Source organism: Arvicanthis niloticus, chromosome 16, assembly GCF_011762505.2.
Source record: "Arvicanthis niloticus isolate mArvNil1 chromosome 16, mArvNil1.pat.X, whole genome shotgun sequence".
In the NCBI taxonomy this organism is placed as follows: Eukaryota; Metazoa; Chordata; class Mammalia; order Rodentia; family Muridae; genus Arvicanthis; species Arvicanthis niloticus.
In genome coordinates this window covers 31,168,966-31,186,254 of record NC_047673.1, presented here as the reverse complement: position 1 = coordinate 31,186,254, position 17,289 = coordinate 31,168,966, and the positions used below count along the sequence as shown (strand labels likewise).

The 17,289-nt window shown below is 36.4% G+C and overlaps 1 protein-coding gene across 3 annotated transcripts in view; it reads right to left on the bottom strand.

Moving 5' to 3' along the window:
- The window catches only part of Zdhhc2 (zDHHC palmitoyltransferase 2), a 54,285-nt gene that overhangs the window by 8,187 nt on the left and 28,809 nt on the right, over positions 1-17,289 (bottom strand). For 2 of the 3 annotated variants that reach the window (XM_034520256.3, XM_034520257.2), the window contains exons 4-10: positions 13,089-13,209; positions 11,597-11,666; positions 11,054-11,086; positions 8,265-8,385; positions 6,880-7,012; positions 3,432-3,558; positions 2,987-3,079 (exon numbers count right to left, since the gene is read on the bottom strand). In XM_034520256.3, the coding sequence (XP_034376147.1) occupies positions 2,987-3,079; positions 3,432-3,558; positions 6,880-7,012; positions 8,265-8,385; positions 11,054-11,086; positions 11,597-11,666; positions 13,089-13,209 (698 nt within the window). The remainder of the gene's footprint in view (positions 1-2,986; positions 3,080-3,431; positions 3,559-6,879; positions 7,013-8,264; positions 8,386-11,053; positions 11,087-11,596; positions 11,667-13,088; positions 13,210-17,289) is intronic. The other variant, XM_034520258.2, reaches the window with a different exon arrangement.

Genomic DNA, 17,289 nt, shown 5'->3' with positions numbered 1-17,289 from the left:
GATGGCACAGAAAATAAACATAAAATACTACTTAACGTAGGAACATGTATTAGCACAGAAACATTTTTAGAATACCCTCATAAAATTATAACAATGTTTTTAAAAGAACTGTCTTAAAATATGAAAAATTAAAGAAGAAATATTGTGATTATTTATATATTCACATATATTATATATATATGAATAGGTACAAACCTGTGTGGGCATATTTTTTTAAAATTAACTTCTTTTTATCAAATTAATTTATCAAATTATTAAATTTAAAAAATTAGTAACTATGCTGAAGCAACAAAAAAAGAAATGAAAGTATTTAGAAATTTTAGATATATGGCAGTTATCATAGTACAAAAAGCTTAACCTTATAGCCATGAAAATGTAATCATTATAATCAGCTGAAGCATTAAAAATTGTATCAAAGAACGAAGCCTTCAAATATATATATATATATATATATATATATATATATCCTGTACATGTAATAATAAGTCAATAACTTCTTGTGCTTCCCTTACAGTGAAATTTTGTTGTCCAAATGTTATTCAACGTGGCCTTTCCTGTACAGGGAGAGGTAACGGACACATACAATTCCAGAGCTTGGGAAGAGAAGGCAAGACGACTCAAAACATATTTGTTACCCAATCTTTAGTGTGAGATGTGTACAGGTCAAATTCTACCCATTAGTGAAAAAGCTGTTCTGATGTGTGTTTCACATTCAAAGGCATCGGTCACTTTTTGGGTCAAACTTTATGTGCTTTGGCTTGAACACAGTTAAATGTACACAGTTAAATGTTAATGGATTTTCCTATACATTGATTGAAAAAAACTGAGCTCTAATAAATTATTTAGGATATGTTTTCAAAGCCTTGCAAAATTGAATAGTAGATTACATTAGTATTATTGACCCCCTCTTAAGTGGTTTTTGAACGTTAAGAATGTGTAGGTTTTAGAAGCAGCATTTTCTTCATCTTCTAAGTACAATAGCAGTGGCTCTCAGCCTTCCTAATGCTGTGACCCTTTAATACAGTTCCTCATGTGTGGTGACTCCTAACCATAAAATTATTTTGTTGCTACTTCATAACTTAATTTTACTACTGTTATGAGTCATAATATAAATGTATGATATAAGGATAACTGGTATGCGAACCCCAAATGGGTCATGACTCACAGGTTGAGAACCCCTGTACTATAGGATTGGGGAAAATCTTACTTCTGATAGCATTACCCTGCTAAGCGAACTTGAAGTGCTGTGTACGCAATAGGCATTTCTTGCCTTTCATATAAATGTTGGGGCTGAATTTGAACAAATAAGGGGGAATTTAAGGCCAGCGTGGGCTGTTTAGCAAGCTCAAGACTAGGCTGATCTACATCAAGAGACTGCTTGAAAATCAAAGACCAGAAATATAGTTCAGTGGTAGAACTTTGGTCCATTGTATATGTACAAGGTTGCAAGGTCCTAGGATTGATTCATTTTATTTTATTTTATTTTATTTTTTCATGCTCACAAGAAGAGGGAATCAGATTCCATTACAGATGGTTGTGAGCCACCATGTACTTGCTGGGAACTGAACTCAGGACCTCTGGAACTGCAGCCAATGCTCTTAACCACTGAGCCATCTCTCCAGCCCCCATGGTTTAAGTCTTTAAAACTTTAATGTGATTTTGGAACGTTTGCCAAAATCACAGCCTTGAAGATAATTCTGGGAACACTCTAGAACTCATAGGAAACAGCACTGTAATCAATATAAAATATTTACAGGGTAAGTGACCCAGTACAACTAAATCATAGCAATGAAGACAAAGTCTGAAGTTTTATAAACGATATCATGATTATACTTTTGTTACTGACTTTCATTTAAGAATCAGAGTATGTTGTTACTCATAAATATATAAAAGTTAATATTTCAAATTGTTAGAAATTCCTATATAGGGTCAGGAGAGATGGCTCAGCAGTTAAGAACACTTTCTGCTTTTGCAGAGGACCTGTGTTCAGTTCACAGCATATACATGGTGGCTCACACAAGTCTGTAACTCCAATTCCGGGAAATCTGACTCCTTTCTGTGACTTTGTGGTACCAGGCAAGTGTGTGGTGCACATCCTTCTAAAAGAAAAGAAGGATACAGTCATGTTTCTTTTAAAAGAAGAAAATTCCTATACAACAACTTGAATGGTTTTTTTTTTTTTTTTTTTTTTTTACTTTTTCTTTTTCTCCAATTAGTGAAAAGCCAGAATTAAACTTCAATCTTCATGTTATTATCCCCAAATTCTTGACAGACTAGAATCCAAACAATCTTAAAGCTGGAGCAAAAGTCTTCACACAGTGAATATTTATACCCCTTCTCCTTTCTTTTGGGAAAACATAAAACATGCACACATGCAGGCATCTAGTCACACAGGCATGCTCGCACACATGCATACATGCTTGCAGGGACACATGTGAATTTAGATAGGATTTAGAGGTCCCTGAACTACCAAATGGATGTTTGGGAGTCCCTTTGATCTCCAAAGATCCAACTGAAGGAATTTCGCCTTTATAAACACTACCATAGAAGAAAGACACAGTAAGAAAGGAATGTGCTATCTTGACTTCAAACAGGAGCAGAGGAGAACAGCTTTAGAATTACATTATTTTGTTTAAATACTACCTTTCAAATGTCATAACGTATTTTGGGCTGGAAAGATGGCTCAGCCATTAAATGCTAAGCTCACAATCAAAAATATAATACAGTTTATTCAATTAAAATGTTTAGAGATTTAACAACTGTTTTCTGATTCCCACCACTATGAACAGAATTGTATGAATGTAATTGAAACTATGTATCCCGTTTACTATACCACTGTCTCCCTCCAGCATTACAAGTGGAATCAATTATAGTAAAATTTCCTTCACTTTTAACATAGTTTTCTCAAAGGAGCCCAGAACCAAAAGATACAACAGAATAAAATACATCACTTGAAAATAAAACAGAAAAAAAAAAATAGCATTACTTTTTCGCTGTTGAATTTAGTCCTGCAGGAGTGGAAGGTTGTTCAGGATCCTGGTTAACAAGGCAAGTCGGAAAGGAACAGCCATCACCCTGACTGTAATTAAAAGAAGAGAGAGGGAAAGAAAAACGTTTAACCTTCTTAATGCTGTGACGCTTTAATACAATTCCTTATATTGTGGTGACTTCCCCAAGCATATAATAATGTTGCTGTCACTTCCTAACTGTAATTTTGCTACTGTTATGAATCATAAATATCTCATATTCAAGATATCTGATAGGCACCCCCCCTAAAAAGGTCATTCCATCTGCAAAAGGGTCGCGACCCATAGGTTGAGGAACACTGCTCTAGAAACAACTGTGAAGAAAAACAACAGATTTAACTCTTTTTGTTTGTTTACTTTAATTTAACTTAAAAAAAAAAAAAAAAACCTTTCAGAACAAAGTACCTTGAAAATATTGGTAACAGCCAGTACTTTTTCTCATCACCAAAAACTTGTCGCATGTTTTTACTGAAACCCAAGCTGAATCCGTTCTTATCTGTTCCATGTCTAAATACTGGATTTCTGAATGCCTCTAAAAGAAACGGAGAAGCAATACCATGAATTCAGAATGTATACACTTGCAAGCCCTAATACTCAACAAGTGTGTGTGTGTGTGTGTGTGTGTGTGTGTGTGTGTGTGTGCATGTGGGAACTCCAACAACTGGTGGGTAGTCTCCTGGGAATACTCATATACTGTACATAGCCCTGAAACAGAGGCTGTTTATTCTGGTTTAAAATATTAAGAAATGAGTATGTCTGCTTTAATTTTTCACTACTATATGAGTACAAGCACACAAAAGAAAATTAGAAAACACAAATGAACAAATAAATTAAAATTCACACCATCTGGATTTTTGTTTTATTACTAGTGCATGTGCATTTAGAGGTCAGAGGACCATTCTGTGCAAAGGGTGCCCCCTTTCACCTTTATATGAAATATGGGGATTAAATTCAGATTATTGGCGTTTGTGGCGAGTGTGTTTTTTTTCCATTGACCTACACTGCTAGCCTATCTTATAAGTCTTCTGACTATAAATGGGTGGACAGACTAAATATCTGTATTTTTAACAAAATGTGAATATATTTTAAATATACTTGATAACCTCTTCAAATGAAAAAAAACTTCATTTTTCAAACTTCATTGAAATTTTTATCTCATCATAATTTTTTTCAGCTGACCCAAAAATATACTTTATAGCCAGGTTTTCCAAACAAAAATTCAATCCCCAAACAGACATATTTGGCTATGTCCACTCCACGTATCAAAGCTGTGGTCCAAGAAGACATTAGAATTGCCCACGGTCACATCACAAATACAGATGTGGGATGACTGTGAGGCCATCAGTGCTCTTGTTACAATGCCACATTCTTCTCTCCAGTAACCCCGAAAAGCAGATTCTAGAATCTTAACTTTAGGATATGAACACATTTAGAAGCATAAAGATTTTGCCCATCACTTTGGAGACAGAATCTAACCAGCAAAGTCATATACTAAGACACATGCTGCTATGAGATCTTAAGTCTTTCTTGATCCTGGATGTTCATGATTAACAAAACTTCGTTAGACAGGGTCTTGCCTGCATATCAAGTCAGGGTGGTGCTTTGTTTCTGGTCATTTTCTATCACAACTAGCAGGATTTCCCACAATCCTCTCAACACCCTTTCATGCCTGTGAAGTCGGTTATAATGCTACCCTCACCTCTAACTTTGGTAATACCTCTTTTCCTTTTTTTTTTTTTCCCCCATAGCTAAGCCTCATCAAATTAGTTAAATTTAAAATGAACAGTTATTGGCTTCATTTCTTTTCTATAACTTCCTTTTCTATTATCTCCCATCTTCACTGTCTCCTTCCCTCTGCTGGATTTGAGGTTACTCTCCTCTCCTACTGTCTCCTCACAGTATGTACATAGTTACCAGTTTAAGATATTTCTTCATTTTTAACATGGACATTTGGAGGTGTGCCTTCTTCTCTGAGGCCTTGTATTAGCTGATGTGTGTGTGTGTGTATGAGAGAGAGAGAGAGAGAGAGAGAGAGAGAGAGAGAGAGAGAGAGAGAGAGAGAGAACTTGACACAAGTTAGAGTCATCAGAGAGAAAGGAGTCTCCCTTGAGAAAATACCTCCATGAGATCCATCAATTAGTGATCAAGAGGGGGAGGCATTGTGGGTGGTGCCATCCCTGGGCTGTAGTCCTGGGTTCTGTAAGAAAGCAAGCTGAACAAGCTATGGGAAGCAAGCCAGTAAGCAGCAGCCCTCCATGCCCTTGACATCAGCTCTAGCCTCCCAGTTCCTGCCCTGCGTGACTTCCAGTCCTGACTTCCTTTGGTGACGAACAGCAATGTGGAAATGTAAACCGAACTTGCTTCTTCCCAACTTGCTTCTTGTTCATGACGCTTTGTGCAGGAATAGAAACCCTGACTAAGACAGGCCTGCTTCATGCTTTATGTCTTAGTTTCTTTTCCTGATGCTATGATAAAATATTTCCATGAAAGCCACTTAAGGGAGAAAGGGTCTCTTTGGCTCTGGTTTCAGGCTATAGATCATCAAGGCAGGGAAGCTGCACTGGCAGGAGCTTGAAGCTGGTAGTTACTTTGTATTCACTCTCAGCTAAAGAGAACAATGAATGCTTGCCTCATTCTCCATTCATACACCTCAGGATCCCAGCCAGAAAATGATGTTGCCCACAATAAGTAGGTCATCCCACCTCAAGTGAGGTAACTGAGATAATTCCAGCCCCCTTATCTGAGGCATGCCTCAGAGGCCAATCTCCCAGATGATTCTAGATTTTGTTTAACAATTAACGCTAACCATCACTTGTCTGTGGAGTGAAGTGAAAACTTCTGGCTACTTTAGAAAGTCAGTTATGTCAAATTCTTTTTTTGCTAGGGCACACAGGAGGGAGGATAATGTTTTGCTAAAGCAAACACAATGAAAGGATGCATGATGTTCAGAAGGAATATAAATATGGCCCCACAGACAGTGGGAGCTCGAGCATTGGTTTGCTTTGCTCTGCCCTGCTATTCCTCCCTAACGACACCTACATATTGGCTCACCTTACACTGCATTGCTGAGCTCTGCTTGTGGTGACACCACAGAGAGAAACTAACCAAAGAACTTCTCATGAGGTTCCTGCAGCTTCTTGTCACTTTTGTGGCCTTGGCAAGCCTTGTAGTTTCTTCTGGATTGAACTGCCCTTGGTGGTTCGTGTGTGGTGACTGTCAAGTGGATTGGACTGCAGCTGCTGATATTTGATATTCATATTTGGTATCTGCCACTGGACTGGACTGCTGATATCCTGACAACAGAAATTGGGCTCGCCTTCAAAGAACTATTTCTAAACAGGTCTACTTCCTCCATGTCTGAATAATTAATTTACCATTTTCCATTTCTTCTGATGAGTGGTGGGCTAGATGGGAGGTTGATTGCTTATTAAGGTAGGTTGAGAAAAAATTATGCCTACAGTAAAGCTTAACAGACTCTGTTCCGTGCCTACAGTGTTTTGGCTGTTTCAATGGTTAACTTTTCAAAATGAATATTTCTTAGTGTAATGAGGTTTTCCTTGACAACTCATTGGAAATGGCACCATTTCCAGCCTTTCCGTCATACCTCAACAGGTTGTTTTCCCTGTCCTCCCCTCAGTATAAATAACTGTTTTGCATACCATGCACTGTCAATCAATAAATGCAAAGAATGAACATGTTCCTATATGGAATTACAAAATACAAGGCAAATAAGAAAGATTTATTTTTGACTACTTCAAGGCAGGTTGATGACTTATGAGCGAGTATATGACAACTTTTTAGTGAATGACTACGTATGTATTTAAAGTTTTGTTCTCTATACTTGTATACTCACCTAATGTAGATTTATTTTTGCTGACTAGCCAACAATGATACCCAAACAGAGAGGACAAGCTGACAGAGAACATAGCTGCAGCAAAGAATAAAAACATAATATGGAACTTGGCTTGAGTATCAGGCAGACCATTCTATAAGGAAAGGCAGAGAACAAAATGTTTTATCAATGGAATGAATATTTGCTTACAATTATTAATTAGGTAATATGATTGTTTTCTTAACATAATTTAAAAACAGAAAATGACACATAGCTTCACGCTAAATTTTAAGGAGAAAAGTAAATATTTATTTTGCATTAAATTAAAGGCTTATTGGTATATGAACATCTATCTATTCAGAAAAGATTAAAGTTGGAATATTTATTTTGCTTTGCATAACCAAATCAAATTCCAGGAAAAAAACATGGTAGTATAAACTATTCCATTGGGAAACAAGATAAAAGAAACTGAACAAATTCTTAGCATGCTGCATATTAATACATGTTTAAATAATTTTTATTATAATGCCAGAAAAATGAAGATTAGTTGACATAATTTAGTTCCTAGTCTCATTGATACTTCAGATTATTATAAATAACAGCATCAACTAAAAGAATATGGGGCACACCTCCACAGTAATGCTTCAAGCTCTGGCAATAACATCACAGAAAAGATCAACATAAGTAACACCTGTTTGAATACTTTTAATAGCCAGGGGTTGAAACCAGCTAGCTCTGCAAAGCCAAGAGAGATGAGCTGGCTCTAGAATGAATTGCTGGGAGTCCTGGGGAAACACAGGGTTGGTTTTCTCATCTCATGGTGGTTTAGGCAACTACTGACCAATTCACAACCTTGTTTGATGTGGGGTTTTGCCTGAATGCCCCTTGTTTAATATAGTGCGTTGACTTATTGACATGGAAATTCTGAACAACAGCACTATAATTAATGTCTGGATAAGGCATGTATTTTCTCCATAAGACACATCAGTCTCACTTAAAAGTAATAGATAGCACTTCATAAATATGTATAAAGATCATTTTATACTTGCAAAATTAACAATAGGTTTAAAAAAAAACCCAAACAAACAAAAACCCAACAACAAACCATGGACGCAAACAGACCATGGGAGAAGATATTTGTTTAAAGGATGCTGAGATGCAGAGGGTATAACAATACCTTGTTTACCTCAACTAGGAATGTGCATGTGCACTGTGCAAATATGTACATGTCTAGAAACTGTTGAAAAAGCTCAGAGCACGTTGGTTGGGAGTCGTACGTAAATTTTGAGACGGTGAACACACAAATACAGAGTATTTGTATACACAGTGACCCTAGAAAGCCAGGGTCTGAAATAACTCACTACTGAATGTTTATACATAGAAAAGTCACTAAAGTGATGACTTACTGTCCAAAATCTGATAAAATACTGTAAATCTGTAGCAGCAATGAAAAGGCAGTACAGCAGAGAGTAAGCCAAGAAAAGGAGGAAGAATTTATAATTTGAAAATCCAACACAATTGTTCACCCTGCCAACAAAACAAAAAAAAAAAAAAAGTCTTAATGAGTTATGTCTCCAGTCTAGGGATAAATATGTTTAAACATAGAATTTTTTTTTTTGATTTATGCTCATTTAAAACTCATTAGCACTTCATTCATAAAGAACTGTAACATTTTCTAACACATGAAAAGGAACTTTTGCACTTAGATATTCCCTATCTCCTCTGATTTTTTTTTTTTAAGATTTATTTATTACATATACAGAATTCTGCCTGCACACCTGCCTGCAGGCCAGAAGAAGGCACCAGATCTCACTATAGATAATTGTGAGCCACCATGTGGTTGCTGGGACTTGAACTCAGGACCTCTAGAAGAGCAGGCAGTACTCTTAACCGCTGAGCCATCTCTCCAGCCTTCAATACATGATTCTTAATATTGTTTTAATCAATCACAGTGAAAGCTACTACACTTCATATACAATGAGTTACATAAATAAACACACACCTACCTTAAGAAAGACAGTTTGTGACAGCGCCACCGGAGTCAAGCAGACATGGGGAATTCACTAGGTTATCTCTAGATTCTGTTTGTACTATGATAAAGTAAGTTAAAGTCTCTTAAGTTTCCCTAAATTTGGTTGAAGTCGCTTCAATACACATTGTATGCCATCATACAATGTGGTAAACAAATGATTGATCAATGTGTACTAACTCAAAGAATTAAAAAACAGAGGTGTGGGAGCCAGATAGACAGAGTGTAATGCCCATTTGATATTAGATAATTATGTCACTCTGGGGATGTGAACCAGCCTATTAGAAATTCCATCTTCTTTACTGGAAAATAAGTGCTCAGATAATTTCTGAAATCCAGCCCTGCATTCTATGATTCCAAATACGAAAGTCAAGACATCCTAAGTTCCTATTCTAAAATCATATGATGAGTGGGGGGAGGGTAGAATCACAACCATAAATATCAACAAGACAAAAACGAGTACATTGCAGTGTGTAGCCGCTCTCTCTGCTTTCCATGAGACCAAGGCGTGGCTCCATGATCTTGTACAACCCTTAACAGCCTCCATAGCTAACCTGATTCAGATGATGGAGTTAACTCTAGGCAGCTGGATGACAAATCCACTGCAAAGTGTCTGCCTACTACTTCCTCTCCTTCGTGTCCTTGTTTCCTTTTGAATCTTTCTCCCCCTTCTCTTCCTCCCCCCCCTTTCCTCCTCTCTCTGTTGACCTTGGCAATGAAACAAAACATTTTTTCATTTCATCTATTTCATTTCTTTATTTTGCATAAACTTTGGGTTTTTTTGCTCCCCCAAAACATAAGGAACAGCCAGAGTTTAATAAATTTGAACTCAAAGGTCTTGTCCATGGAGAAACAATTCACAAATAAGCTAAATTGCAGATGCATATTTCTTGCTAACAGCTTTGGAGGGTCCAGTGGGAAAGCAGACAGATATCTGAGATTGTTTTTTTTTTTTTTATGGCGCTGGAATGCAATAACATCAAGAAGGAATATTAGAAACCGTCCTGTACAGGCTTCCTCTAATGTGATCTCTCTCCAAAGAATACAGGATATTGCCTTGGCTTACTCGTGTCACTTTCAAGAAGTAGCAGGATAAATAGAGGTTGAATGAGGGCCGGGTGTGTATAAGCAAGGGACTTGTGAACTGAGCTACAGTGACTGGCACCTGTTATGGCTCTTTCTGAAGAGATGCAGACAAAAGGTTTTTGTTTTTGTTTTAAATTAAATGATGAACACTTTTATAGAAAGAAAATGATTTTGATCAGGTTTTTATAACACCTGATTCAGCTTCCTGTAACTCATGCTTAAGACCACTGGAGTAATTGGCCACGCAAGAACCAGGAATCAAAATTAAGTCTTTTACCATTTGATATATGTACATAGACGATTCTGGAAGGAGTATTTCAAGAGGAAACAGAGAAGAGTGTTTATATTGAACAATAACAACTGCCTAGTGTGGACTCGTATCTCTTCAGTGTGTCACCCCTGGGAGAAGTAAAATGCGTGTGATACTTATAATTAATGCTTGAGTTCAGCCACGGCCACCTTAACATGATTAACATGTCTGCAGAGTGAAAAGCGGTAACAAGGATAGGAGAGTCAGACTTCCCTAGCAGATCTCAGAGAACCCTCCACAAAGTCATTCATGACTTAGAAGTAGGAGTATAATAACAAACAAACAAAACAACAAAACAAAACAAAAACCAAGAATGAGTTCTAAGTAGAAAATCTTGTTTAACTATGTTTGTGTATTTGTCTGTTTACTCTTCTACCCTCCAATGCAGTTTCCTTGAAAGTTTACAGTTGAAATTGTTAACGTTTATTATAAACTTCTATTGAGGTATCATGGTATGGAATTAATGTGTGAGCATCTATATTTCTGTAAAGTATTTTAGTGCATCTGTGTTTATATATGCGCATTAAAAGAATGCCCTTTGTGCGTGTAAAACGTAAAATTAACTTTAATGTTATTAATGCACTAGATTAAAAATTATTTAATGGAAACTCTCCCAAATGGAGGCTCTGTGAACCTAATTAAGTACTTGAAACTAAGCCTCCTAGGACAAGTAAAGTAACCAATTAATAAAAGGATTTGTGAAAAGTGGCTCAATTTATATTAAGTTAGTAACTGATACAAGCTTGTTTTAATTATAGGCTCACACTCACCACGGGCAATGATGATCCATCTTCAAAATACATCTGAAAATACCCAAAACAGAAAACACAGTACCTTATAAAATCTTTCCAACAGGTGTGGCATGTAAAATACTACAGAATTACTTCCTTCAAAATAGAATACAGTAAGAACAGACATTCTCATCTAAAAGAGACATTATACTTTACTTAAGTCATAATAGAGAACAATAAAACTTAGAAATGTGCACTCCTTAAGACTACTGTATTAATACAAGAATGCTTTGCATTAAAACAGCGTAAAGCCTCAGCAAATTTACACAAAGTCTATGTAAAGGTTGTTCTCTCCTCTCAATCTTTAGGACAAGTTTTACTGTTGCTGTCCCATATTAAATATACAACAGGATCTAAGTATGTGAAGCCAATCAAATAGAAGGAATAATTGCACTCATGTCTCTGAACAGTGGCCTAGAAAGCAGGAATGTGGACTGTGGTGATCATCTGAAAAGCAGAAGTGCGATCCTGAACAACGTGCCCACGATCGTGTAGGTGCTCGACATGCAAAGGTTTTCTTACTTATCACAGACGGAGCAGTGATGGCAGCGGTCTGGTTTTATAAGTTGGCATCTGTCACAGTAGCGGATTGCTAGGAACAAAGAGTTCACTTAGTCTTAAACTTAACAAGTCACTGAAAACACAATGAAATGGCTTTTTATCATCATTCCAATTTTAAACTCTAAAAAGCATACTGAATTTAAGTTTGATTCAAAGGGGGAAATAAAGACACTCAACCCATTTTAAACACAGAGCATGAAAACACTTGCCTAGAGACATTCCTCTCAGGAGAGACTTTGCAAGAGCAGGAGACCTCCTGGGAAAATTTGTCTAAGGAGTTCTCAGTCCTCAGTAGCTACAGCTCAAGGGAAAGATATGTTCATTTCTACTGGTCAACAGAAAGTCTCCCTCAGCTAAGTCAATGCATTCCTGTGACTAACTGACTGAGGAAACACCACAAAGGCTTTCTCTAGAATGTGTAAATACACACTATTGGTTGCAAAAATTGGAAAAGACTTCACATCTCTGTTAATTATGATGCAAGAGTATAAACAGATCCTGGAAGAGTCATTTCCAATCAAGGATTTAGTTCTTGCAGGTAACACAGGCATCTTTTCTTCAATAGCACAGGGAGCATAGTCTACCTGGATGATTCATTCGGAGATGGTGTTTCTCTACACAAACCTCACAGGGTGCACCAGACTACAGTAGAAATTGTATTAGAAGTAGACTCAGTATGGTTCTAATGTAAGCTAAAAGCAAATGCAAATTACAGAGAAATATTAATGAGGCATTTTACATGTTTATACTATATCTTTGAAAACACTGCATATCTTATATTTAAGAATTCTCACCTTGGTCTAGTCATATTTTAAGCACTCAACAGATGGGCTAATAGGTCATAATATGCAGGCAGAGGTTTAAAGCCACAAAACGTGTCTGGGTAAATCTTGGTAGTAATTATTTGTAGTTCATGTGTGTTGGTTTTTTAAGACAATGACTTAGTTAGATATTAAATTATCTTAAAATATAAGCTAAGCAGGCTTAAGTTATTTGTATAATGGTTTCTATTTTAAAGACAGATAGCAATACCTAAATTATGTTTTACACAATTCATACAATTACTGCTTTAATCTTATTAAAACTAGTTGCAAAATGATTAGTTTTACATCCCCTGTAGATATCGCTTCCTTAAATACAAATAGGGAGGTTTATAATTAAAACTTTAAAAGCAAACTTTCTACTCTGAACGCAGACTTCAGCAGCCCTTTATGTCGTCACCAAGTCACGACCAAGTGGGAGGGACGGAATTAGAGTAGGTTCTGAGATCTCTGTGTGACTCATGTTTCCGTTCTGTTTTATGGAATCGTGCAGGAAAGATTTAATAGTGACGTAAGCAATAGCAGCAGCATTTTCAAGCCAGTGTTTGGCAGCCTGTGACAGTGAAGATGCTTTCTCAGTGTCATTATGCCTCATTTGGGTGCTGTTCAATGCCCTGGTTATCAGGGCTTACCGCCGGACATGGTCCTGGTGTAGATGGGCAGGTCTTTGGCTGCTCGCCTCAGAACTTCCTGATGGGCTTCTCCTCTTGGCTCTCTCTCCAGCAATTCTTTCTCTGCATAAGAGAGATGGAACTGAGGAATAAATTTAAATTTTAATCAGTATTTTCAAAGGAATGACAACACATTTGTCTGCTCTATTATACCCAAAGGTACTTATAAAATATAAAATATTAATAGTACACAGGATACTTAGGAAGCCTAATAGAGTTTCAAATCTAGGCAGGTCTCTTAACCTCACAGACAAGTACCTTATGAATTTTGAAAAGGAATGCGATGATAATAATAATAATAACATAGGCATACTAACTATTATACCTATTTCCCAAGCATTTTTAATGTGAAAGGGAACAGAATATAGAAATTTGCTTATAAAATAAAGAATTATGTCAAAGTATTAATTACATAATAGATAAGTTGTTCCAGTTTAAAAAAAAATACATGTCTCGACAGCTGAATCTTTCATTTGGGTACCATTAGAAGCAAAAGGAGAAAAATCAATCAGATATATATTTGCATTTAAGACCATTTGAACCTAGGCATGGTTGTTACTAAGGATCTCCTCTGGCGCTCAGATAACTAAGTATTCACTTACTGCTGCTTATATTGACACTTTGGTTAACGAATCAGCCATATTTGTTTGAGAAAAAGTGAAAAATTGTTACTGCTTGAATCCCTAGAAACGGGTCCAGAAGGTATGGACAAGATCAACCACAGTGATGTTCTTAGGAATGGGAAAAATCTGAACTGCAGTTCAATGTCTATGAAAGGGTAGTGGGTAGATTAAATATGACGGGATACATCTAAACATGCTACTGGTGCTTACCCACGAACTACAGTGATCCAACAATGAAGGACCATATCTCACTCGGTATCTTGCTGAAAACAGCAATAGCTAATTGTCTCATAGAATACATTCTCTATAGATCTTCAAAATCAGGAAGCTAAACAGCCTCTATATTATCAATATAGGCACACTCATATATGACAAAATTATGAAGAACATAAAAATACCTAAAACAAAAGGCAGAGAAGTTGTTTCCTCATGGAGAGGACAGGAAAATACAACTGTGAAGTTCATAGCAGCCAGAAAAGATAAGAATGGTCTATTTATTTGCTGAATGTTTGCTTAGGCACTTTTATTTGATTATTTAAATTGTACATTATATATGATTTCTTGGGTAGTGCTGGGAATTAAATCTATATATAAAAGGCATCAAATATAAAAGGAATATTCTCTGTCACTGAGCTATATTCCCTGCCTTTAAACACTCATTTTATATTAAGAAATACCTCACAGGGAGAAGTTACTGATAAAACTCTCACAGACTAGATAGATAATTTCTAAAAGAAAGACTTAAAACAACCTGGAGTTGGGCATGACACTGCACACCTGTAATCCAAACACTCAAGAGACTGAGGCAGCTGGATTGTGAGTTCAAGACTAGCCTTGGCAGTCCAGAGAGTTTCTACAGCTAAAAGAAAAAATGAAGATGACCTACAGAGTTACTTACGCAATGACAAGTCAATAAAAGTTAGGTCATGACATCAGGCCTAAACCTTTCCCCTCCATGAAACAACCTTAAAAGTATCTTCAGCTTTCGAGTGTAAATAACTTTTATATTAGCATAATAATTTTGTGTGCATGACTTTTCGCTAGACCCAGTCATAATACTGCAGGCCCATTGTACAGGTGCTTCTCATTTGAACTCAGGCCCTCAGGCTTACAGCAAGCATTCTTATCACCTAGCCATCTCCCTAGCTCTTTTCAGTGACATTCTGAAACTAATAAAAAACCTGGCATTATGAACAGCCAGTAAGTTGGTTTATTAAAAGACTTTTTAGAACTGTCATGTACACTGAAATTATTAACATTTTATGAATTTTCACCAAGTTTTTGGGTCTTTTTCACCTTAGGAGTAACTTCTGGGGAGCATTGGACATGAAAGACCATAGCATGCTCAATACTTAAATTAATAAATTAACCAGAACACCTAGGTCAACTCCAAGAAGTCAAATATAGGCTGGTGAATTTTTTACTTACATAACACAGGGGTGAAAAAATAGATTTCTACCTTGGAATAGGATAGAGCTATATGGCCCTCCTTTCCACTGTTCCCTCCTCCAGAATATTATGATATGCAAAGTCCTGTCAGTTCAGATTAGAAGATGTTAGATGTACAGATCTGAAGGTCTGAAAATTCTGAAAAGTAGAGCTGGCAACTGCTGATACAGTCTCTAATCTCCAGCTGTCACAGTTCTTCCCTCCAACCTGATTTTGCTTTTGTTACACTAATTTTATTTTGTTTTTTAAAAACTACATTAGATTTACTAAAAAATTTTTTGAGAAAATAATGTAAATTTCTAAAATTTCTATAAGCTCCCTATATTAATATCTTACAGTAGCGTGGCATGCTTACCATTTTAATGAAGTAATATTGGTGCATTATAACCTAATGTACAATACATAAAGTTCAGCACAGGTATTCAGAGTATTTATAAAGATACTCTAGTATTTATACTCTCTTTATATCTACATACTATTGTGTTATGAAAATATCATAGTATTTTCAGTTACCACATGCTCTCAGGTTCATTTTAGTCTCAGCAATTTATCAGATTTTCCTCGATTGTTTATGTTTTCCTTTCCTTGTTTCTTCCCGCAACCACAGTATTGCTGAGTAGTGTTGGCATTGTGTAAAGGGCCACTCAATTGATGTTTATGGATCTTTAGGAGAAAGACCGACATTGCCAGCAGGTCATAGTAACAATGCCATATGATGCTGGCCTTGATCATACAGTTAAGAACAGTTAAAATGTTTTAAGATTAATTTTATTCATATAATGTTTCTCCTGCGTGTATGTATATGTAGCATGTGCATGTCTGATCCTCTCAGAGGTCATAGAATGGCATCATATTCCCTGGAGCTGGAGTTATCAATGGTTGTAAGTTGCCATATGGGTGATGGAAACCGAACCCAGGTCCTCTTGAAGAGCAAGTGTTCCTAACCACTGAGCCACCTCACCAGCATGGGGGAGCTTTTTTTAGTCAGGGGTTTCTACTATAACCTTCCTCAGTATGTCTCCTTTTGTGTCCTGTACACTTTGGAGGAAATTTATTCATAAATAAGGAGGGGGAATTTATGCCTCCACTCCTAAAAGATGACTTATTTACAGAAATTATTTAGAAGTCTTCTATAGGACAGAGGTTTCTGTTCTATTATTTATCAATTTAACCAATTATTGATTTAATTAAGGAGTCTCATAGATGTTTATTGCATATTCAGATGCTTTTGGTGCTCAAATTGTCTATGATTTCTGTCATTGGTCCACGTGTTCCTCTGACACATTCTCTTATATCTATTTTTCCTGAGTACTTACTTATTTTCTGGCACTAAAAGTGCCCTTGGTTCACCCTCAGTATTCCTGCATAATCTTTAAAGTAATCATTTCTCCAAACGCCTACCTCCTTCTTACTGGTAAATGGAACAGGAGCCAAGATCTGAGCTCATCTAGAGTTCCCAGATTAAAGTTTCAATTTTAACCATATACATAAAAATAAAATCATGGGTTACATTTTAAAGGGAAGCAGAATATATATATATATATCCTCACTAGAATCTAAAATGTACAAGTTAAAACATAGAACATTTTGTCTACTAAGTTTCTAACAGTTTTTATATTAGTCAGCAATGCCAAGAGTCTAATATAGCTGGCAGTATTGAAAAATCACTGCAATTCTTTTGAGTAACAATTTCTCAAGCAACTGAAAATTTCTTGATCTAGTAATTCTACATCCAAGAATTTTTTAATAAGGAAATAATTTAAGATGTGGGTAAAGTCGTACATACAAACATGCTAATATCAGCACTATATATAATTAGGTTATGGTTAGCCGAAACGTTTTAAAATGGGGCATGACTACACTAGTTATTACATATTTCGATGAGAATATTATGCCACTATGAAAAGTAGCAATAAGGGGTGGAGGGATGGCTAAGTGGTTAAATACTTGCTGTTCTCACAGAGGACCCAAGTTCAGCTCTCAGCACTCATGCCTAAGTGGCATGAAAGCACCTCTATTCCAGTTCCTGGGTATATGATGCCCTCTTCTGACCTCCGCAGATGACTGCACACACATGAGCACTCGTACAC